At 61.0% G+C, this 21,712-nt stretch overlaps 3 protein-coding genes across 4 annotated transcripts; 1 reads left to right on the top strand and 2 right to left on the bottom strand.

Moving 5' to 3' along the window:
- Positions 1 to 1,737: 1,737 nt before the first annotated feature.
- Positions 1,738 to 7,544, bottom strand: RCCD1 (RCC1 domain containing 1). The gene is made up of 7 exons (XM_056124649.1): positions 7,294 to 7,544; positions 6,814 to 7,210; positions 6,365 to 6,486; positions 2,626 to 2,715; positions 2,327 to 2,479; positions 2,044 to 2,073; positions 1,738 to 1,901 (listed from the first exon to the last, which is right to left on the bottom strand). The coding sequence occupies exons 1-7, from the start codon at positions 7,454 to 7,456 to the stop codon at positions 1,744 to 1,746; spliced, it is 1,113 nt and encodes a 370-aa protein (XP_055980624.1). The 5' UTR covers positions 7,457 to 7,544; the 3' UTR covers positions 1,738 to 1,743.
- A 1,532-nt stretch (positions 7,545 to 9,076) lies between these two features.
- On the bottom strand, positions 9,077 to 17,690 carry UNC45A (unc-45 myosin chaperone A). Of its 2 annotated transcripts, XM_056124328.1 has the most exons (19): positions 17,534 to 17,690; positions 17,426 to 17,462; positions 17,038 to 17,213; positions 14,413 to 14,505; positions 14,068 to 14,235; positions 13,696 to 13,864; positions 13,421 to 13,591; positions 13,169 to 13,340; positions 12,680 to 12,980; positions 12,449 to 12,543; positions 12,132 to 12,273; positions 11,528 to 11,668; positions 11,293 to 11,420; positions 11,152 to 11,218; positions 10,795 to 10,908; positions 10,589 to 10,704; positions 10,028 to 10,145; positions 9,673 to 9,828; positions 9,077 to 9,570 (listed from the first exon to the last, which is right to left on the bottom strand). In XM_056124328.1, the coding sequence occupies exons 4-19, from the start codon at positions 14,494 to 14,496 to the stop codon at positions 9,313 to 9,315; spliced, it is 2,400 nt and encodes a 799-aa protein (XP_055980303.1). In that variant the 5' UTR covers positions 14,497 to 14,505; positions 17,038 to 17,213; positions 17,426 to 17,462; positions 17,534 to 17,690; the 3' UTR covers positions 9,077 to 9,312. The 2 variants fall into 2 exon arrangements, with proteins under 2 accessions (XP_055980303.1, XP_055980302.1); XM_056124327.1 differs by lacking the exon at positions 17,534 to 17,690 and having other exon boundaries at positions 17,038 to 17,337; positions 17,426 to 17,439.
- A 2,219-nt stretch (positions 17,691 to 19,909) lies between these two features.
- HDDC3 (HD domain containing 3) lies at positions 19,910 to 21,211 on the top strand. Its single transcript, XM_056124638.1, has 4 exons — positions 19,910 to 20,053; positions 20,344 to 20,399; positions 20,462 to 20,702; positions 20,922 to 21,211. The coding sequence occupies exons 1-4, from the start codon at positions 19,942 to 19,944 to the stop codon at positions 21,050 to 21,052; spliced, it is 540 nt and encodes a 179-aa protein (XP_055980613.1). The 5' UTR covers positions 19,910 to 19,941; the 3' UTR covers positions 21,053 to 21,211.
- Positions 21,212 to 21,712: the final 501 nt, after the last annotated feature.

Raw genomic sequence — 21,712 nt, 5'->3', positions numbered from 1 at the left:
ACTCAGTGGCTGAATAAATAACAGTACTTCTACATTTAAAAACAATAATTAAAAAAAGAAAAGCAAGTAACAGGGGAAAAAAAGGCCAAGATGAAGTGACCAGCACAGAAGCACTATAAAACAGACACCTAAGGATAGGATCAACTGGGTTTTCAGCCTGGTAAGTTGTTCAGGGGATGAAAAACAATAATAAAAACTACCACATTACAAAGGATAGTCATAACAGTCTATCAATGGGGGCAAACAATTTGGGGGTGTTTACTGACTTTCTTGAGCAACACCCAGCAGTGCTAAGATGGTAATCCTCCCTCCCAAAACACCTGAATATCTGATACCTTGTCATGACATAGCCACCCTACAAAACAGAAAAAGAAGAGAAACAACCACAAACACGATACCCTGCATAAACACCAGAGTTCAAATTAGTCTGTCCTTAGCAGAACAGTGGGGTGTGCCCCCAGCATCTCCTCCGGGCCAAGTAAGCACTCCAGACCACTGAGCACATCTCTGGCCCTTCACTTATCTGATTTTAAAAGGAACCTTAAAGAGGGTAGGGCATTTGCCTTGCACATGGCCGACCCGGATTCGATTCCCAGCATCCCATATGGTCCCCTGAGCACTGCCAGGTGTAATCCCTGTGCATCACCGAATGTGACCCCAAAAGAAAAAAAAAAAAGGAACTTTAAAGAGACAAAATGAAACAGTTCAGTAAGGGGTGGGGCACAGGCCTTGCCCATGTAAGAGTCTGAACTTGGTCACTGTGCAAGTCTGGTTGTCCCTGTGTGGTTCCAGCACCATGGAACCTTCAGGCCCACAATGACCTGACAAGTCGAGCATGACCTGGGGTAGACCCCTCGGCACCACGGGAAGGCATCACATACTTTATTTTCCTTTCTTGGAGGTGTGGGCCGCACCCACAGGTGCTCACTGGCTATTCCTGTCAGCTTAGAAATGACCCAGTAGTACTCAGAACACCATATTGGGAATAGAATTGGGGCTGACGCCTTGTCCCCTATACTCTGTCTGGCCCTCTAATACCTCGAATCAGAAGAAAAACAGGGCAGACAGCTGTGGCAGAAAGGCAGAGCCTGTGGGACCAGGCAGGGACACAGCAGGCCCAGAGAGCCAGCGTGGCTGCTGTGCATTCCTGCCCATGGTCAGGGGCAGGGAAGCACTACACAGAGGGGATCACAGGAAGCCCCCAACGAAAGTGTTGAGCAGCACCACAGCCAGGAAGAACAAGACCCCCACTCCACATGTGTGGGAGCATAGCAATGGAGCCCCGCAAGATCCAACCGGGTCCACAGGTGCCCCTGGTCACTGCCTAGACAACATAAGGATTGGAGCCTGGCAGGCTACCATGGGCCTTGGCTTTACACAGGAGGCAGGCACAGGCAAGGAGTGGCCCTAAGCATCAACCAGTGGTGATGCTCCAGAAAAAGCAACAAAACGATGCGAGCAGAAGGGAGAGGGGACAGCCTGCAACCCCGTACTGAGGAAAGGACAAACATCGTAGAGAAGTGTCAATAGGCCCCTTAGCGAGAGCAGGCTGAGAGGACGGTCCTGGAAAGCAGAGCTGGGGGCGGGGGGCACTGGCTTTCCCCAAACCAATCAGGGCAATGCCCAGAACAGGGAGCAAGGACCACAAGGACCCCAGACGAGCACCGCATTCCCGAGCAATGCTGAGGTGCACGTGCAGAGGCAGGCTGGCGGCACGCTGATGAGGTCCCAGCTCCTTTGGGCTCAGGGGGCTGCTCTCGGCTCCTCCTCAGCACACACGAAAGTGCTCCAGGGCCCACAGCTCACGGCCAGCACCCGGAGATGCTGATCCGCGAAGTAGCACACGCGGCGGGGCCGGTCCAGGCTGGTGGTGTCGGCATGACCGAGCTGCCCGTACTTGCCTGGGGGAAGCCCTGGGTCAGCAGCACTGCCCCCGCCTGTTTCTCCTGTCCGCTGTCCCCACTGGGCCAGCTGCAGTCCAGATAAGGGGGTGCGACCAGTGCCCCTGCCCCGTTTCAGCATCCCAGAAGCACAGTGACTTACCCCAGCCCCAGGAGTACAGCTCCCCTGTACCTGCAAGCAAAGAGCCCATGATGGGGGCGACCAAGGTCCCCTGGAGCCCACGGCAGGTGTGGGGGAGCCTGGCAGACAGGCCACCGCCTGGGGTTCCCCTGGCTGAGGCAGGTCCCAGGGAACAGAGTCCACAGTGGGGGGCCTGAGCTCCATCCTGAGTCACCCCACTGCTAGGGGTGCTCGGTCTGCACGCCGAAAGGAGTGGACACAGGCTCCATCCCAAGTCACCCCATAAAACCCGAGCCTGACTCACGTGTAACGGCCGCCGTGTGCCGAGACCCACAGCTGGCCGCAATGACGTCCGAGTCGGAGGGCAGGTCCAGCAGGGCTGGAAAAGGCTGCACGGCGATGTAGGGGTCCGCCTCCTTTTTGTCCTCAGCAGCTGTGTCGCCACCCAGGCTGGGAGCTGCAGGACACAGGAAGAGGAAGGCAAGAAAACAAAGCGGTTCCCAGGGGGCCCCATCGTTGCTCTGCCCCACCTAGAGTTGAGGTGCACCCCTGGGTTCTGTGTGCCCCTTCTCAGCAGGAGGAGAAGAAATGGGGGGGCCTTACCTTCTGCCACCTGGGGCTCCCCCAGGCCCCGCGCAGGTAGGCCCAGCTGGCCAGCCTCGTTCCAGCCCCAGACGTACAGATCTCCAGCCTCTGCAAGGGGGGCTCATATTGAGGGGAGCAGGTCCTGTCTCCTCCACACCAGCATCACCCCCCAGCACTCATGGGGACCCACAGGCTGGCAGGAATGACCCAAACCCTGGGAGCAGCAGGAATCACCCAGTAAGGAGGCTCACACCTGGAGGCACAACCAGGTGCTGAAAGTGGTGCTAAATGTGGGTCCGTCCTCAGCACCCTGAGGTGACTGTGTCAACCTGGAGCCCCCACAGTGAGTCCCAGCAAAAAGCTGTGCCCACAGATCCCAGTGAAGCACCGGAGCGATAGCACAGCAGTGAGGGCACTTGCCTTGCACAAGTGCAACCCTCAGCATCCTATATGATCCCCTGAGCCCTGCCAGGCGTGATCCCTGGGCAGAGAGACAGGGACGTGCCCTGAGAACCACCAGGTGTGGCCCGAAAGCCAAAACAAACAAAACCAAAACAAAAAGTGACCAGAAAGCACTAGAGAGGCGGGGGACAAGGAAAGTGGAGATAAAAACTAAGAAAACAGCCGTGCACAGAGGCAGCCTGAGGAACGGGAGCAGCAGGAGAGAAACAGAGAAGCTGGGAGGCCCCTGTCTTGGGGCAGGAACTGCCACACCAGACATGAGGCCCCAAGAGCCAGATTGATGAAGTGTGTATACACAGGGGCTCAGGCACAGGCCATTCAAGACCGTCCGTGAGCACTGCCAGAGTGCTCCTGAGCAGCTGAGGTGTGGCTCCTCCTCTCCCACAAAAATACAAAACCAGAATAATCTCTCTCATGAAAAAGGATATAAACAAAATATTCGCAAACGGACTTCAGCAATAGCCATCAGAAGTCTCAAGGACCATGGGGCCTATCTATACACTGTGCACCGATGAACCACCAACATCAGAGAATGCATTTGGCAATGTACAGCACCCATTTATGATTTTAAAAAACGTTGTCTTTGGGGCCACACCTAGCAGTGTTTAGGGTTAGTCCTGGCTCTGCACTGAAGGATTACTGATGGTGGTGCTCTGGAGACCCTATGGGGTACCAGGGATCAAACCAGGGTTGACCACATACAAGGCAAACACCCTCCCCGCTGTCCTACCATTTCAGCCCCAAACTAAAAAACCTCGAGGCTGGGGAGACAAAATCCCCAATGCACAAGGAGTAGCCTCAAGCAAGCTAGTGTGACCCAAAAAAACTCTCAATGCACATAAAAGGGGAGATGCTGAACATAATCATGCCACAGCTCCCTTCCTTCTCTCTGAGAAGGCAAAGTTTTCTCATTCTGGGGGCTGAAGCAATAGCACAGCGGATAGTGTTTGCCTTGCACATGGCTGACCCGGGTTCAATTCCCAGCATCCCATATGGTCCCCTGAGCATTGCCAGGAGTAATTCCTGAGTACAGAGCCAGGAGTAACCCCTGTGCATCGCCGGGTGTGACCCAAAAAGACCAAAAAAAAAGAGAAAGTTTTCTCATTCTGCCAAATCAGAATCCAGACAAGGTGGCTGCCATCACTGCTAGTCCCACAGCAGAGACCTTAATTAGACAACGTTCAAGGGCAGAAACAGAGAGGAACCAGAATGGAGGAGGATAAAGGAAACAATTCGTGGATGATGTTAGAAAGAAGTCCTTAAAGAAGTCTCCGACCCCTGAGAGAATTGGAGCACAGTACAGCGGGCATTGCTTGCACGAAGCCGACCTGGGTTCAATCTCTAAACACCACATATGGTCCCCAAGCCCTGTCAGGAGTGATCCCTGAGCACCACTGGGTATGACCCAAAAGCAAAGATAAAGAAATGTCTCGAATAGGGAGGTGAAAGCAAAAATAAACCACTGAAGGGCCCAGGGGAGGCCTGGGGGGTGGAGATATAGGCAAAGCCAAGCCAAGCCCTCCAGACCTGGGGGCCCCAAGCACCGGGAGTATCCCAACAATGACTCTGTGGGCCTCAGCCTGGGTGGACAAGTATTGATACAAGGGGTTCCAGGTCCTGGAAAAAAATGTGTTATTATTTAACAAAATAAACAACTGAGACTACAGAACACTTAAAAAGCCCTTTTTGTGTGGCGAGTATGCAGGGGTTAAGGCACTTGCCTTGTATGCGGCTGACCCCTGGTTTGCTCCCCAGCATCCCGTATGGTCCCCCAAGTCCCACCAGGAGTATCCCTGAGCAAAGAGCCAGGAGTCAGTCCTGAGTGAGCCCCGAGCACTAAGACATGTGTTGGGAGTAGCCCCAAACAATAAGATAAAAAAAACTTGTGCAGCAAGAAAATATTAGAAAGACAAAAGCTTCCTGATAGGGTGGAGAAATAGTTCAGTGGGTAGGGCATTTGCTTTGCACATGGCTGGGACCAGGTTTAGCCCCCACATCCCGTATGTTCCCCTAAGCACTGCCACAAGTAATGCCTGAATGCAGAAACAGAAGTAACTCTGAACACCCAAAAGCAAAACAATACATGAGTGGGAGAGACGTAATACTGCAGGTCGGACACTGACCTTGCATGTGGCCAGCCAGGTTTAATCCCCTGCACCTGGTATGTTCCCCTGAGCCCCTCCAGGACTGATCGCTGAGCAGAGTCAAAAGGGAGCCCTGAGCACTGCCGGGTGTGACCCCAAAGCCAAACCAGGAAAACATTAACTCAAGTCCTCCCCACGTACTGCAGTGATTCACAGCAGCTAAGATATGGGGTGAGGAGAGCACGCAGGGGTGTGGCTCTGTGTGCGGCACACGTGTTGGCCCTAATGCTTTTGAAAAGTGAGAAGATGGGGAACAATACACAACGGAACACTTTGTGCCGCTAGAAAAATCCAAAAGTCTGCCCTTCCCGCAAAACCGGGTATCAGCTGAGGGGGTTCTGTGGAGCAAAGGAAGTCTAGGCTGAATGTTTAACTGAAAACACGTGTGGAAATACTGGGAAATAAAATTAGCAAATGAAGAGAACAAAAATAAACCAGGGTATACTGACTACAAATTCCTACACCCTGTGCCCCACTCTTTCCTCAAGAGAAGGGTCAAAGGCCCAGGCTTAACAGTGGGGTCCTCTCCAAGTGCCACCTAATTCAAACGCCTCTCCCAGACCTCCCTTGTCCACTGTCCCCTCAAACTGCACACAGGTGAAGAGGGTGTCAACCTTCCTGAAAGGTTTATCCTGAGCCCATGTCTTAGGCACTTTTCAAACCCAATCACTGACCTCTCCCAACAGTCCCACTGCGGGCTTCCAGAACAATCTTCCCGTTCCAAACAGAGGCACTCGCTCAGTCCCAAGAGCCCAGAAGTTGGTTCCCAGGCCCCCAACCCCGAGAAACAGAATTCCCCGCCCCCCGCTGCCCGTAGGGCCTGTGTGCTCCCTCCACCACCAGCAAGGAGGTAGATGGGGAGAAGGGGTGCGGCACCTCCCCCTCCACCACCAGCCACAGCCACTTCCTTGGGGCTGCCCCTGTCTGCTGCCCAGGAATGGTCGAGAAAACGAGAAGGCAGGGCAGAGCGCGGCAATGAGAGCAGAAACAACTTAGGGGTGGCGAGGGGCGGACCTGGAGTCGCGTCTCAGGAGTCGAGAGGAAAGGACTGTGCAAAGCGGGAAGCCTGCCAGGCGCCCCTACTGGAGGCGGCGGAGGAAAGGGCGTGAGGCTGCGCCCCCACAGCTGGTAAGAAGAAAGGGGTCACTCACCACTCACGCACACTGAGTGCCAGCCACCCGCGGCCACCGCGGCCACGCTCAGGCCCTGCAGCGCCTCCAGCAGCCTGGGCTCCGGCGCGGGCTCCAGCGTCCCGTGGCCGAGCTGTCCATGCCTGGCGAAGGGGTCGCCGCTGAGGTCTCCCCACCCCGCGTCACGTTCACCCGCCCGCTCCGCGGCTGGCCACGCCCCCAGACCAAGACCACACCCACTCCCCCCGCCCCGAGACCTAGGCCATGCCCCCGCCCCTCCCCGCGCCCTTCGGCCCAGGCCACGCCCCCGAGACCCTGGCCAGTCCCCGCTCCCTTTCACTCGTCCCCGAGACTCAGGCCACGCCCCCACCCCCCTCCCAGGCCCCGAAACCTAGGCCACGCCCCCGACACCCGGCCACGCCCCACGCCCCTCCCCGGGACCGCGAGACCCGGGCCACGCCTCCACGCACCTTCCTGCGCCCCAGGAGAACACCTGGCCGGCGGCATCCAGCAGCAGAGCGTGTTCCGCGCCCAGCTCCAACCTGCGGGCCCGCAGCTCCGGGCCCAGAGGCCGGTAGTGGGGCGGCCGCGGGCTCACGTAAGCGCGGGCGCCGGGCAGCAAGGGCAGCGGGCCGGGTTGACGGTCACCGCCGCCTCCGTCGCCCGACTCGCTGGCGTCTTCCAGAAGCCGAGTCCAGCGGGGGTCCCCGCGCAACGCCGCCCCGGGCTCCCAGGCCTGCAGCTCGGTGCGTGGCCCCGGGCCCGGACGCGAGCGCAGCAGCACCAGCAGCTCCTCTGAGGCCCACACGTCCGTGCAGCCGCTGGTCGCGCCGTCCGCCGAGCCCGACAGCTGCAGCCGGCCGGCACCTGCAGGCGGGGGAGAGCGGGGCTGCGGCGCGGGCGAGAGAGACGCGCGCGGGGCCCGGGGCCGACCGCGACGGGGCGCTCACGGGTCAGCACGGCCGTGTAGCTCCAGCCGGCGCTCACGCGGCAGATGTCGGCGTCCAGCAGCCGCTCGGGGCGGAGAACCTGGCGCCCATTCCCCGAGTCTGGCACCTGCCCGAAGCCGCAGAAGCCGAAGCCGAACCAGACGGCCGGGTGCGCCCCCGCCATGCCCCGCGCTTCGCGGGGCAGGGTCGGGGGCCAACACCCCGGAGATTCTCCGGGACCCGCTGCCACGTCGCAGTCCGTTCCGGAGTCGAAGCTGCCTTATTTGGAAAACAGAGAAGATCACCCTGCTGGCCTACAGGGGAGACGCCACCGCAAACGTTCCCTGTCCCTCCTCTGACTCATGTCTGGGGACGTGCCTAGCTAGGATGGAGCCCCCTCCACCCCAAATCCCCAGCGTGCACCATCCATTGGGATGCCGGCGACCAGAACCTCCGCTCTTCTCGGAGGAGACTGCAGAGAAAGGAACCCGGACACTATTCGCAGTCTGGACACGAGGACTCTAGTGCAGAGTGCTCGCTCCACGGAGGAGTGCGTCTGCGGGGCGGCAATGCTCCGGAGCGCACATCTGTCCTTCCCCGTCCACCTGGCCGCCCGGAATCCAACCTGGCTTCTTCCCTTTTACACTGTGTGTGTAAATCTCCTAGACGAAATAGCAAGTACGGGTTGCGAGTGCAAGTATTTCACGAGGCCGCATTCTAAGCGGAAGCGAAGGTCGACTCTGGGTGGCCAGGGTAAATAAAGGACAGCAAAAACGCCGCCTCCGACAACGCGCTGGCTTGGCCAGAACTTCTGGCCACACCGAGTCCGTTATCGGGTCTCTCCTGCAGCCAAAGCTTCTTGACCAGATTCAGGGTTCCCAGCTCCTTATCAACACCACCACCAATTGGTCCTCCGACCCGGATTCGGCGCCTACGACCTGCAAACCCAACTCCGCTCACCGGTTGCAGCCGCCGGAGCCCGGAGAAAAGTTTAAAGCGCCGCGCCCTGGGCGAGGCGCCCATTGGTTGTGGCGGCCGCCCCATGACCAATCGCCAGCTAGGGCTATGACGTCACCGAGGAAGCGGGTTTACCTGCAGTCCCGTCCAATCGCGTCCAAGCTCGGCGAACCTGCGCAGCCGCTGCGGCCCTGTGTGGGCTTGTCCCGCCGAGGGCGCAGGTCGAGGTGGAGAATCCTACCGGCCACAAAGGCCGGTCGGGCCGTGTAGCTCGGTGTCAGAGCCCAGAGCCTACAAAACCCGCGCTTTTGGTTTCCGCGGCTCAGCCCTTCACCCTGTGCGGCGCAGGGTCCGGTGGTTCTCGGAGAAAGCCGGCGACGGCGCGCAGCCAGGTTGAAGCACAGCCGGAAGTAGTGGGCTGAGGACCCACCTCCCATTGGCTCAGAACGTGTCACTCATCTCTGCCCAGCCAATGATCACTAAAAGACTGGAGGCGCGCAGGCAGTTGCGCAAGGCGCCGCAAGGACCCCCTCGGGTTCAAAAGCTGGATTCCCTAGCCTGCACGCCCGCCCCGAATCCCGACGATCCTCCATAGCGAAGCAAGTCAAGGCACTTAGAGCCAAACCATAAGCCCACTGGTCACTGAGGCCTGAGTTTTGGGTTCTGAGAGGAATCTTCTGTTTTATCGGGGGTCACACCAGAGATGCCCAAGCCGTGCCAACAACACGACCCCCGCATGTGCACTAGCCCTTTGCGCCATCTCCCAAGTAAGTTTATACCCTTCAACCCTCTAACTTACCCAGTCTCCCTCTCCCGAACCCCGCCCTCGCCAGGAAAGCACAGCATGTCACCCACACTTTTATTATTATTGGGGGGAAGGGGATCTTCTGGTGCAGGCTCAGTGACGCTCACAGCTGGCGAGGCTGTGGGATGTGCCCTTTCAGAGCCGGGGCCTTCGGGCCAGCCTGGAAGCACCTGCTCCTTCCTGGGCTGCTGCGTGAGGCAGGTGGCTGGAGAAGCAGGTTCCAGAGTGTTCCGCACTGTGCATGGCAGTGGAGGCAAACAGTAGACAGTGCCTGCAGCTCACTCTCCATTCTGGTTGGGTTTGATCAGCCCGTATTCCACAGCCTTGCCTAGGCAGGCTGCCGCCACCCTGGCAGCTGGGCCCTCCTTGCCCTTGGCCAGCACTGACAGGATCTCCAGAACCTCGCTCTCCATCAAGGTGCTGGCCACCTCCCTGGAGGCCTCGGCCATGTTCAGCACCACTACGGCGCCCCGGTGCTGTAGCTCACGGCTGGGGCTCAGCAGCAGGGCCTGCAGGATCTCCAGCCAGTGTGAGGTCTACAGGCGGGAGGGCACGGGGAAGAGTGAGCACAGCTACCTCACCCAGGGGGTTCCCACCACCAAGTGCCCCTAGGCCGGGGGGTCCCCGGATACACTGACCACTTCAGGGATACGGCTGCAGAGTGATGGCCGCATGGAGGTGAGCATGGCCAGGCCCCCAGCGGCTGCCCGTCTAAGTAGCTCATCGTCCTCACCACTGTACAGTACCAGCAGCTTCAGCCGGTCATTGCCTGGGGCCTCAAAGAGGTCCTGGACCTAAGAGCAGAGGGGTGCAACACGGTTAGGGGGTGCCGAACCCCACCAGCACCAGCTCCCTACAGGCCCCACTGGCCCTGGGCTGCATCTCTTTGCTCCTGGCCAATTTGCTCGTATACTCGGTGGCAGCTGGGTCCGGGGGACCGAACCCTGCCAGGAAGGACCCCCCTCCCGCTGGCTGGGGGGCCCCAGGCCACACCTCCTTGCTCATGGCCAGGTTGCTCATGCACTCGGTGGCGGCCCGGCGGATCATCTCGTGCTCCTCGAACATGTAGCCCTCAATCATGGGCACCGCCTTCTCCTTCAGGATCTTCTGTCTGCAGGGCCCAGGCAGGGGGTTGGCATCAGCAGCCTGGCACCCAGACCCCCAATGGCTGGGGAAACCCCCTGTAGCAGGCAGGCGAACAGAGGCCTGCAGTGGACCCTGCCACCCTGCTTAGCTTCAGAGCGTGTGGAACTTCAGCAGGAGTTGGGGGGCTGAGACCTGGATGGCAGCAGAAGGATGTGATCCCTGTGCCCCTTCCCTGACCTGCTGGATCTCCTCCCTTTGGCCCTGCGGGTGTGAGTGTGGGGTGCAGGGTCATTCTCAAGAACCAAGGCTGATGGAGCTGCTGGCACTCAGCCCTAAGCTGCCTCCCTCCCCACCCGCCTGCTCGGACAGCGGGAAGCTGAGGCTGTCACAACTCATGGGAGACACAGGCAGCTCAGAGCAGTGACTGAGTACCCAGTGAGGGCCCATCACATCCAGGCTTGCCCTTACCGCAGCCGCTCGCTGATACCCGCCAGGTTGGTCAGTGCCATGAGTGCCTCGAAGTTCTGCAGGCCTGAGCAGTTGAGGTGCAGCAGGGAGACCAGGGGCCGGACCACCTCGTAGATCTGTGAGCACCCTCAGTACCAGTTAGGGCTGCCCCCCACTCACCTCCCTACGTCACTTCCCACCCGCCCCGAGGAGCAAAAGACACGCACCCGCTCCCCAGGGAAGGTCATCTCGGGGTTGGAGGTGATGGTGAGCTTGGCCAGGGCCTGGGCTGCCTTGGTCTGCCCCACGTCTGTGCCTTCCAGAGCCAACGGGAGCAGGGCCTATGGGATGATCACAGGTGCCCCGACATCAGGCCCAATGGTGGCTGTCCCCTGCCCGCCTCCTCCCCCCCAACCCACCCCGGTTCAGGCCTCATCCCTTCTCCGGAGCTACCATGCAATTCTAAATGCGTCCCCTGATGGTTGGACACGGGAAGTAACAATCCAGGACCGCCCAGGTATCAGTGCTGGGGGCTCTGGGGAACTTTCCAGAAGGACCGGCAGGAGGGAGTGGGGCCAGCTCACCTTGCCCCCGCCCTGGGCCACCACGGTGCCACGGTCCTCGACCTCCTCTACCAGAGCCAGGAAGACTCTACCGGAGAAATGGGGGTGGTCAATGCTGGGGGCTCAGTGGCCAGGGGGCCAGGACCCGCTCACCTGCCTTACCTGGAGAGTAGCTCACGGCAGGAGTTGGTGAGTACCGGGCTCTCGGTCTTCACCATGCACGTCAGGGCCGACACCACGCCTGCTGCGAGCAGCTTCTTCACCCGGGCCCGCACGAAGTTCGGCTTGTCCTAGGAAAGGCGGTGCTGAGCTGGGGCCAGAGCTGGGGGCCGGGGGTGGGGGAGGGGAAGGGCCAGGGCAGAAGGAGCTGTGTCAGCAGCCCCTCACGGCATCTCACCTTGGGGTGCTGCTCAGGCACGTGCTGTTTAGCGTACTTGGCCAGCTCCACCATCTTGGGGTCGGGCTCCTCATGGTCATAGCTGTTGGTGCAGTTTACCAGTGCCGAGGCCACGGCAAACAGCACCGAGCGCTCGTCCAACTAGGAGAGGCAGGGTGGGCGTCAACCCCCCGCCTGGGGTACGCAGAGCTTCCCCACCAGCCCTGGAGAGGACCAGGGGACCCTATGTGGCGCGAGGACCCAAACAAGGGTGGGCATGGGCCCAGAGCGACAGTCCAGCAGAAAGGGTGTTTGCCTTACGCACGGCCAACCAGGCTCAATCCTGCTATCCCATATGGTCCTCCGAACGTGCCAGGAATGATCCCCCAGTGCAGGCTAAGAGTCAGCCCTGAGCACTGCTGGGTGCGACCCAAAAGCCAAACAAAAATCAGGGTCTTCTACATGCCAGGCAAGTGTGTTCCTGCTGTGCTCTCTCTGGCTCTGAGCTCACGCCTGGCGTGAGGTAGGGCCCAAGTCCAACCACACAGCCTCTGTGAGCACTGCAAGGGAGGCCCAAAGGGGAGTCTGAGATGGGGCCCAGGGCCCAGAGCCACCCCAGCACTACCTTGCTGAGCTGGAACAGGGCCCTGAGGGCAGCCGTGTCCTCCACAAACTCCTCCTTCACGTCAGCGTCAAAGGTGAGGTAGGCTAAGCCCTCCACGGCCCAGCGCCGGGTGCCTGCGTCCATCTCCTCACTGCACAGCCACCTGTGGGCGTGGAGCCAGGGCGGCCTCAGAGTCGGGCACAGAGGGACGGGGCAGCCTGGGCTGCCTCTCTGACCTCCAATCCCCTGCTGAGGCAGGATTCAGCCCCCACAGAGTCTTCCGAGCCCACCACCACTCACTCCTGATACGGGATCCTCCCAGGCCTGCCACCACTCACTTCCGACACTGCTTGGCAAGCTTGAGGGTGGAGCCTTCTGCAAACTGCTTCATGCTGAAGTCAGTGCCTCCAGCCGAGCCGAGCTTACAGAGCCCCTGGGAGAGGCAAGAGGGTCACCACTGAGAGCCTCAGATGGCCCCCTTGACCCCACATGTGGCGAGGCTGTCCCAGAACCCTTGGGGACCCGCTGCTCCCTTTGGCCACCCACCCCAGCCTGGCTGCCAGACTCACCACCAGCGCCCGGATGCGGATACTGTCCTTCTCGCTGCGCTTGTACAGGTCCTTCAGCAGCGAGACGCCATTGGCCGTGATGAACGAGGCACGCTTGGCCTTGCCAGCCGCGTGGATCAGGGCCTCCACGGCCACCAGCTGCTCCGGCTCCTGCTCGGAGCCACACAATGCAATCACACTCTCCATGACGCCGCTCAGCTCCAGGGCCCGGTTGCCGGCTTCACACGGGCCCTGCAGGAGGCAGGAGACCGTCTGGATGGCCCGCAGCTTCCCGGCCAGCCCACGGCCCTCAAACCAGCTCCTGCAGGTACAGGGCTGCGGTCACAGCCAGGCCGGCAGGAAGATGCCAGGACTGCAGCTCCCCCGGGCCCTTCCGGAAACCCCAACCGCAGAGCACCGCCCCAGCTCCTCAGGGAGGCCAACCTGATGACACCGCGTGCCCTCCCCAGGGTGGAGGTTGCTCTGAAACAGGGGAGGGCCCCCCCACACCTGATGTAGCTCTCACAGAGGCGGTGGAAATTCTCCCTCTCGGCGTCACATTTGAGGTCGTCAAAGAGCTTGCTCAGAAGGATGGAGGCGCTCATGCGGCTGTTGGCGGTGACTGAGAGCTCTCCTGGGGGGTCCTGCACCGAGCCCCCCACTTCCAGAATCTTCCTCAGACCTGGCAAGGCAGAGCCCCGTCAAACGGAAAATGGGGCAGGGGGCCAGGAACAGAAAAGGTGGAGCCCAGCACTGTCCTACCTTGATCAATGACCCAGAGGGTCAGGCTGTTGTCAGGGTCCTTCAGAGACGGGCGGGGCACCACCTTGATGAGCAGCGTCAGGGCATTGTCACGACCCTGGCCAGACACCCCCGGCTCAGTCAGGAGATCCAGGAGGCTGCTGAGAAGGACCTTCAGCTCCCGGGCGGGATCTGGGGACAATGGACACAGGAGGCTCTGGGGAGTGCCAGGAGGGGGACCCACCAGGCTGTCACTAGTCACAGTCCTGGGACCCCACGTGGTTAGCTGCACTCACCCACAATCACGGCGCCTTCCTTGCCCTGGAAACCTCGCTTGACACCGGCCTTAAGGGCATCAAATATCACCTGGAGCAGGTGGCAGGCGGCCAGTGACACGGCTTCATTGTCCACACCCAGGACGGCGACCAGGCGCCGTGTGCCCAGCACGCTCAGGGTGGCCACCGTCTGTGAGGGGAGGTGGATGGTGGCACCAAGTTAGAGTGTGGCCAATGGTATGACACCCCCCCCCCCAAACAAGTACTATGTGTCCCCATAGAGCCTGCCTCTGTTTCTCTGAAGGCAGATGAAGGGAAACACATCTGCAGGCTCGTGCCAGGTGAACAGGGGGATGGAGGGAGAGACAGACCGGGCAGGCACAGGCCACCTACCCGGCTCTGGTGCTCCGAGCAAATGCCAACCAGCGTGCGCAGGGCCGCAAGCATCAGGTCAGTCTCCCCCGTGTCCAGCAGGCGCTGCAGGAGCTGCACCCCGTTGTTCCGGAAGATCTTCTCAGCCCCGGCTTCCTCCCGGGCCAGCACCACCAGGTTTTGCGAAGCCTGCGGGAGGGAAGGCTCTCACAGCATGGGCAGTGCACGTGGCCCTGGCCTGCTACCCAGGGAAGGCGACAGCACCCTCGACCTCTCACTTCCATGAGGGGAGGGACGAGCTTGCTCACAGCTCAGTGGGGACAGGCCAGCGCAGGCAAGTGGTTCTGGTGGACACTGAGACTGTACCTTCTGCTTCTTCTCGGTGCCCTTCTCCTGCGGGTCCAGCAGGATCTGGAACATCTGCTCCACCTTGGCGTCAGTCGAGGACATGTAGCGCACCTAGGAGGGACACCACCCAGTGGCCAGTCAAACCCCAGCAGGTCCCATGGGGACACCCCATTCCCTGCCTGACCCCGGCTCTGCCAGGGGCGCTGTTGAAGTCCCTCAAGGACTTCAGGCTTGGGGCGCCTACACCAGCCCAGGCAGGAAGAGACTCGCCCGGCCGCTTCTCCAAAACTTCCCTCCAGCCGCTTCCTGCTTGGGCAGCTGGGTGGTACCAGGCAGGCGGCAGCATCCAGGCGTCCTGCCGCCCGAGGCAGCCTGTCCCATGCCAGCAGAGCATGAGGTCCCAGCACTGAGCTCAGCATTCACCTGGAGGTTTTTGCTAACATGCCCTTTAGCTCTAGATTTCTCCTTTTTTACGCTTCTTCGGAGCGAAAGCACAGCGGGTAGGGCGTTTGCCTTGCACGCGACCAACCCGGGATCGATTCCTCTGTCCCTCTCGGAGAGCCCAGCAAACTACCAAGAATATCCTGCCTGCACGGCAGAGCCTGGCAAAGCTCCCCGTGGCGTATTCAATATGCCAAAAACAGTAACAACAAGTCTCACAATGGAGACGTTACTGGTGCCTGCTCAAGCAAATCGCTGAACAACGGGAGGACGGTGCTACAGTGCTACACTTATTAAATGATCTAAGGATTGGACAGATAGTGTAGCGGGTAAGGTGTTTGCTGTCCACATGGCTGACCCTGATTCGATCCCTGGGACCCCATATGGGAGCCTGAGCCTGCCAGGAATAAACCCTGAGTGTAGAGCCAAGAGTAAGCCCCAGGCACTGCCGGGTATGGGCAAAATAAATATATATAAGTGTGTGTGTGTGTGTGTGTGTGTGTGTGTGTGAAAAGGGCCAGCATTGCCTTATTAGCAGAAGAGCTGAAGAAGCAACATCATTCAGGGCCCTTACGTCCGTCCCCAGGTCCTGGGAGGGAAGGTGGCACATGTGTCGCTCCTGCCTTCTTGCCTCTACAGCAGACATGACTAACCCATTAAGGCAGCATCCCCTGCCAGTCCTAGGAGGGCTACGTCTGATCCTGCTCCCTGTGGGGCTAATGGGCAGCCACTGCCCATACCATGGCTTGCCCTAAGACCCACCTGCTGCCCACTCAGATTTTCAATGAAGAGCCTGCACTGTGTTCTCTGACCCGCATCTTTACCACCAAACTAGCTAATTCGAGTTTGTTTACAATGCTTGAGTCGTTTGATGTTTTTTATTTATTTTGCTTTTGGGGTCACACCCTGCCCTGCTCAGGGGTTACTCCTGGCGGTACAGGGGGACCTGTATGTGGGATGACAGAGAATGAACCCACGCCAGCCACGTGCAATGCGAATGCCCTGCCCTCTGCACTAGGGCTCCCTTTCCTTTTGATGCCTTTAACTGACTTTATGGATCACAGAGCGTCTCCATATAAAAATGAATAAGCAGGTGGAGCAAAATCTCCTCTGAAAAGCCCTCTTGATCCTAGTCTCTCCCCCAAGGCCACAGGATTAGCCTTTTAATGTGCGCCTTTTCAACACTCTCCCATGGAAGGCCCAGGTTCCCTGCCCAGCCCTACACATTCGAGCACAGAGAAAACGCCACACAGCGGCAGGTATACATGTCCAAATCCTGGCACACAGGTGCCCTTCCCCTGGGAGGAGGCTTCCCCCTCACTGCCACCATTTCTCATTTAACAAGCATCCTCCCTCATGTCCAAACACGCTGGGGACTAGAGTTAGAGGGGTGCAGCAGGACAGCACCTCTAATCCTGGGCAATGTGGCCGGTTCCCTCTTCTCACCACCACAAACAAGGCAGCAATACATCTACCCAGTACCACCACGTGTCCAGGAGGACAAGTCAGTTCAGGGGATCACAGAACAGACCCAGTTATGTGCTGAGAGCTGTGCTCGAGCCGGGCAGCTCTGCCGGAAATGATCCCCAAACAGCAAGCCAGGAGAAGCCCCTGAGTGTTGGGGGTGTGGCCAAGAGTGGGCTTACCTTGCAATCAGCCAACCTGGGTTTGATCCCGGGCACTGCCAGGCGTGATTCCTGAATGAGACAGGATCACTGGGCGTGGCCCAAAAATCAGAGGAAAAAAAGAAGAAAACACACCACTCCGAGTAGGCCCAGAGAGGAGGGCACTTGCCGGCACACTCCCAACCCAGGTTCATTCCCCTGCATGCCATATGGTCCCCAAAGCACGGCGAGGATTATTAATTCCGGAGTACAGATGCAGGAGTAACCCCTGACCACTGCCAGGCTTGGGCTCAAAACAAAGACAAAACAAAAAAATACACAAAAACATAAGTACCAAAGCACAAAGTCTGATCAAACAGATCTGTTTTTTTTTTCCTTTTTGGAAGGGTTGCGGGGGCTCCAACCCCAAGGTCTCTCCTGTGCGAGATGGCTTTGAGATGATTTTAATCTGCTTTTCCTTAGTCGTGGCTACGTGAGCGGTCCCCTATGGTCCTGACACAGCTTCTGTCCCCACAGCTCTGTGTGTGTGTGTGAGTGTGTGCGCGTGTGTGCGCGCGCGCCCTCCCCACAGCCCTACCTTCTCCTGAATCTGGCCCCCGATGCTCCGCAGGGCCTCCTGGAAAACTCGGTTCTTGGGCTCCAGGCTCGCGCATCTCTGCAGGTCCAGGACGGCCTGGTCCAGGCGGCCCAGCTTCTCGAGGGCCTGGCTCCGGCGGTACAGCGCTTTGACGTCCCCACCGTCCCTTTCAATGGCTGGGCACAAACGGGAGCTCCGTCAGCACCCCAGGGAGCACCGTCTCCCGGCGAGAGGAGAGAGAGGTCTCCAGCGCCGGAGGCGGGCGGGAGCCCAGTCCGGCCACGGAAAAGGCGCGGGCGGCTGCGGAGAAGGAAAGGCCCGAGGACGTGGGAAGCGAGAAGGCGGGTGCGCGCCGGGGGTGCGGGGACCCCGCGCCCTCCTTTCCTACCTCTGGACGCCTCCCTCTCCGCCTGGGCGAAATCCTCCTGCGAGAGAAGGAGGGCGTTGGGCGGGCCCCGCCCCGGGCCCCGGGCGCCCTCCCCCCACGAGGCCTCACCAGCCTCAGGTGGCAGGCGGCCCGGTTCCGATGCAGCACGGCCTGGTCCTGGGGTGCGGCGCCCAGCCCCAGGGCCCGGGTGTAGACGGCCAGGGCGCCCTCGTAGTCCCCGCATTTGAAGAGCGCATTGCCCTCTTTGCGCAGCTCCTCCACGGCGCTGGCCTGCGGGGCCGGAAGGGTCGGGGTGGGCTCGGGCGCAGCCGGGGGCCGCTGGGGAACCCACTCCCAGGGACGCGGGCGCCACTCACCGTCATCGCGGAGGCAAAGTCCTGGCCCGCGCACGCGCAGTGTCCGGGAGTCCGCCGCGGAGCCCCGCCCCGGGGCGTGGCCAGCGCGCCGAGGGGGCGTGGCCAGCGCACCCCGCGCGGAGGGGCGGGGCGGCGGGGCGGGTGCGCAGGCGCAGACGCAGACGCGACGCGCCTAGTCCGCGCCCACCGGGACGTGCAGGGGCCGCGCCGTGGAGGACCGCGGGGGGAGTGCCTGGCGCGAGGGGCTCGGGCTGCGTGAAACCCGGCTTGGACGCCGACCCCGGCCGCGGCAGAAGTGCACGAGGTCCGCCGTCATCAGCGCCACGAGAAGCAGGCTGTAGAGGCCCAGCGCCAAGAGCGGGCCGGGGCCCCTGCGGGACAGAGTGGACTTTTCGGGTACTGGCCCTGCTGCAGAGCCCCGGAAAAGTTGGGGCTCCCCTGCGCGGACAGACGTGGGCTTTGCGATAGAAATACGGGGGCCCAACGGTATCCTAAAGCCATCCCGCGGAGAGGCGGGCCCCGTGTGCGACCTCCGGACTGCGAGGCGCTCGCGCTGGTACTTCCCTTCCCGCAGCTCCAACGCTGTCACCTGCCTTCACGTGCCCGACTCCCCCTCGCACACAGGAATGCACTGTGTGCAATCCCGTGCGTGCATTCGCGGGCGTTTCTGCCCCGCCACTCCGCCACCCCTGCTCGTAGTTCTGAGCCCCCTGACCCGAGCCCGGGTCTCACCGGAAGATGGGCGGGGACGGCAAGGAAGACAGGTTGACCTGGTACAGAGCCTCGAATTCTGCCAGAGTGCAGCAGGAACCCCCCGCGGCCTGCATGTGGCAGCAGTAAGCCTGCTCGGGGTCATCAGAGAGCCTGGGGCAGAAGAAGCCTGGGAAGCGGCGGCCGTCCGCTGCCCGGGTGGTCTCACATAAGTGGGGGTGATGCGCCAGCGCTGTAGGGAGGGACACGGTGGGGGGAGGGCAGAGTTGGAGAGCTGGGGGCAGGGCTGCCCCCGCCCACCCGCAGCCAACATCACCCCCTTCCCGTCCAGGCGTTCTCAGAGAGGGACCTGGGGTTGGGGGACAGTGTCCTACCTGAGAGATCAATGGGCTGCACCAGGGACCCCCAGTTGAGGAGTAGCAGCAACCCCCCACTCAGGCCCACCAGCAAAGGGCACCGGCTCCTCTGGAAACCCATGGCGGCACCTCCTGATCTTGGCACTGCTCCTAGGAACCCCCACATTGGTCGGCCTAAGCCGCTGCTGCTGACAGGGGTGAAATAAAAGGGCAATGCCCAGGGGCCCCAGGAACACAAACCTGGAGTTTCTCTGTCTTGGGCTTTGGAGGGGGAGCCCCTGCTGGACCGGGCAGCGGAGGAGGACAGAAGAGATGACAGTCCTAAGAGCTGAAGCTAATCTGCTTCTGGGCTCCAGCAGGGCTTCCCGGGGGCTTGGCCCGCCCCATTTCATCCCCCTGCTCCCCCGAGACCTCATTTGAGCGTTTGGAGCGTCCCTCCCCACCACCTGCAGCGTGGCAACCGCCTAGCCTAGCGGGAAACCCAGGGCAGTCCTTGCCTTCACCTGCCCTCCGCCCTCAGGAGGGGCCCTGCCATGCTACCGGCCCGACACGCTCCAATTTCGTAGGGGGGTGCTCTGCTGGGGTCACCTCTCGTGCCCGCCCCACTTCATCTGAGGGAAGCTTAGGGCTCGCAGCCTGGCGGAGAGTGGGTCAAGCACCAAGTTCAACAACATCAAACTCCCAGGGCAGCCCTGGCGACATTCATTCCCGGGGGCCCCCTGGCTGGCACCTGGGGACTTGAAGCAGCCACCAAGACAGACATGCACTTGTGGGGCCAGCAGATAGCACAGTGGGGAGGGCTTGTATGGGCCGATCCCCGGCACCCACAAGTTCCTCCGAGCACCGTCAGGAGTGATTCCTGAGTGCAGAGCTAGGAGTGACCCCCTGAGCATCCTCGTTTGGACCCAAAGAGCAGAAAAAAACAAAATCCTCCTTCCAGGCGTCCGGGCACGGTGCTTCCAGCGCGGGACTCAGCGGGCTGCGAGACCGCGGGTTCGTTCCTGCGGGTTCCTGCGACCCCGGCGGAGCTCCCCGGGCAGTGGCGCCAGACCTCCGCGGCGCCAGGGGGCGCTGTGGGCTTCCGCGAGCAGCGATGGAGTCGGAGGCGGCGCGGCTGCTGGACGCGGCCGACTTCGCGGCGCGCAAGCACCGGAGCCAGCGGCGGAAGGACCCCGAGGAGACCCCCTACATCAACCACCCGATCGGTGTGCGCGACGGCCCTGTGGGTGGGGGTGGGACTCGGGGGGACCGGGAGCAGCCGCCGTAGGTCGGAGCTGCTCCTCGGGTCACTCGACCAGAGCCACCGCCAGGCCGCCCCCTGCCCCCGCCCCCGCCCCCAGGTGGGGTCTTGCCGCCCCCGCCCCCAGGTGGGGTCTGACCGCCCCGCCCTCCCGCCCCCAGGTGGGGTCTTGCCGCCCCCGCCCCCAGGCGGGGTCTGCCCGCCCCCGCCCCCGCCCCCAGGTGGGGTCTGACCGCCCCGCCCTCCCGCCCCCAGGTGTGGCTCGGATCCTGACCCACGAGGCAGGAATCGCCGACATCGCGGTACTGCAGGTAAGTGACGCCCGGGGTGGGGGACCCCGCCGCAGCCGCGGCTGAGTGGGCGCTGTCCACAGGCGGCCCTGCTCCATGACACCGTGGAGGACACGGACACCAGCCTGGAGGAGCTGGAGCGCCGCTTCGGGGCCCAGGTGCGGGGCCTGGTGGAGGAGGTGACGGACGACAAGAGTCTGGCCAAGGCGGAGAGGAAGCGGCTGCAGGTGGAGCGGGCGCCCCACGGCAGCCCCGGGGCCAAGCTGGTGAAGCTGGCCGACAAGCTCTACAACCTGAGGGACCTGGCCCGCTGCACCCCGAAGGGTAAGCCCCACCCTCTGCCGCTGGAAGGGGAAGCCCCTGGGCTGTGTGTTGTCGTCGTCGTGGCCCCCCCCCCCATTTCCCGGATCCAGCCTTCTGGGCCTCAGGGCCCGCATGTGCTTCCTTAGAGTAGCACATAGCTGGGCGGGGGCGCCTTGTCCATCTAAAGGGCTGAAACCCGTGCCGGACAAGAGCAGCGAATTTTTGTCCACGCTTCCGCAGGTTGGTCTGAACAGCGGGTCCAGGAGTACTTTGAGTGGGCAGCGCAGGTGGTCAGGGGGCTGCAGGGAACCAACCAGCAAATGGAAGAGGCCCTGAGGCAGCTGTTTAAGCAACGAGGATTGAGCCTTTGAGCCCTCTAGCCGGAGTGCATGAGCTGCCTGAGGTCAGAGACTTTCCTACCCTGAAGGATATTCCCACCGAGCAGCCTTCCTGAATCTATTGTTCTCTAGGCCTCAGCCTGGAGCTGCCTCGGGAAGTCTTTCTGGGAAATAAAGGTTTGCCATAAAAGATTTAAGTTGTCTTTGCTCCTTGCCCAGCCTCCAGAGCAGGGAGCCAATGAGCAGGATATCTGCTCTTCTGTAGTGAAGGTGAGGGCCTCGTCCCTGGGGATCCTGGTGGCAGCCCTGTGCCACGTGCTGCATGCCACACAGATGCCCAGAACAAGTGGAAGGCTACACAAAGGACAAGAAATGAAGATGAGTGGGGAAAGTCTTAAAGTTCTGGGTAATCCTTCTAGGCAGACCAAGCTTTGGCAGCTTTTTGGAGAACTTTCTTTGGGGCCAAAATCTGGTGGTGCTCATGGGACCATACATGATGCTGGGGATCAGACCCAGGTCAACCACACGCAGGACAAGTGCCTCATGTCCTATGTATACTCTTGTCTGGCTCTGGCCCACAAGAACTCAGTATTTTGGGAGGACACCCACCCCTGGTAGTGCCTGGGTCGGTGGTCTGGTGGTTGCTGCTGGAGCCAGGGCCACAGGCAGTGGTGCCAGGGTGAACCCTGCCCC

The sequence above is a fragment of the Sorex fumeus genome, unplaced genomic scaffold (assembly GCF_029834395.1).
Source record: "Sorex fumeus unplaced genomic scaffold, SorFum_2.1 ptg000051l, whole genome shotgun sequence".
NCBI classification, from domain to species: domain Eukaryota; kingdom Metazoa; phylum Chordata; class Mammalia; order Eulipotyphla; family Soricidae; genus Sorex; species Sorex fumeus.
The sequence above is the reverse complement of the archived record's forward strand: the minus strand, read 5'-3'. Positions and strand labels throughout refer to the sequence as shown.

Bases quoted from the DNA above. Each gene is read 5' to 3' on its own strand.
- RCCD1 (XM_056124649.1), bottom strand. From the start codon at position 7,456: ATGGCGGGGGCGCACCCGGCCGTCTGGTTCGGCTTCGGCTTCTGCGGC. The intron at 7,211-7,293 runs GTGAGCGCCCCG...CCCCGCCTGCAG, and splicing joins CTACACGGCCGTGCTGACCC to GTGCCGGCCGGCTGCAGCTG. The intron at 6,487-6,813 runs GTGCGTGGAGGC...CCCCTTCGCCAG, and splicing joins TTCTCCTGGGGCGCAGGAAG to GCATGGACAGCTCGGCCACG.
- UNC45A (XM_056124328.1), bottom strand. From the start codon at position 14,496: ATGTCCTCGACTGACGCCAAGGTGGAGCAGATGTTCCAGATCCTGCTG. The intron at 9,829-10,027 runs GTGTGGCCTGGG...CTCTGCTCTTAG, and splicing joins ACCTGGCCATGAGCAAGGAG to GTCCAGGACCTCTTTGAGGC. The intron at 9,571-9,672 runs GTCAGTGTATCC...TCCCGCCTGTAG, and splicing joins GCAGCCGTATCCCTGAAGTG to ACCTCACACTGGCTGGAGAT.
- HDDC3 (XM_056124638.1), top strand. From the start codon at position 19,942: ATGGAGTCGGAGGCGGCGCGGCTGCTGGACGCGGCCGACTTCGCGGCG. The intron at 20,400-20,461 runs GTAAGTGACGCC...CGCTGTCCACAG, and splicing joins CCGACATCGCGGTACTGCAG to GCGGCCCTGCTCCATGACAC. The intron at 20,703-20,921 runs GTAAGCCCCACC...ACGCTTCCGCAG, and splicing joins GGCCCGCTGCACCCCGAAGG to GTTGGTCTGAACAGCGGGTC.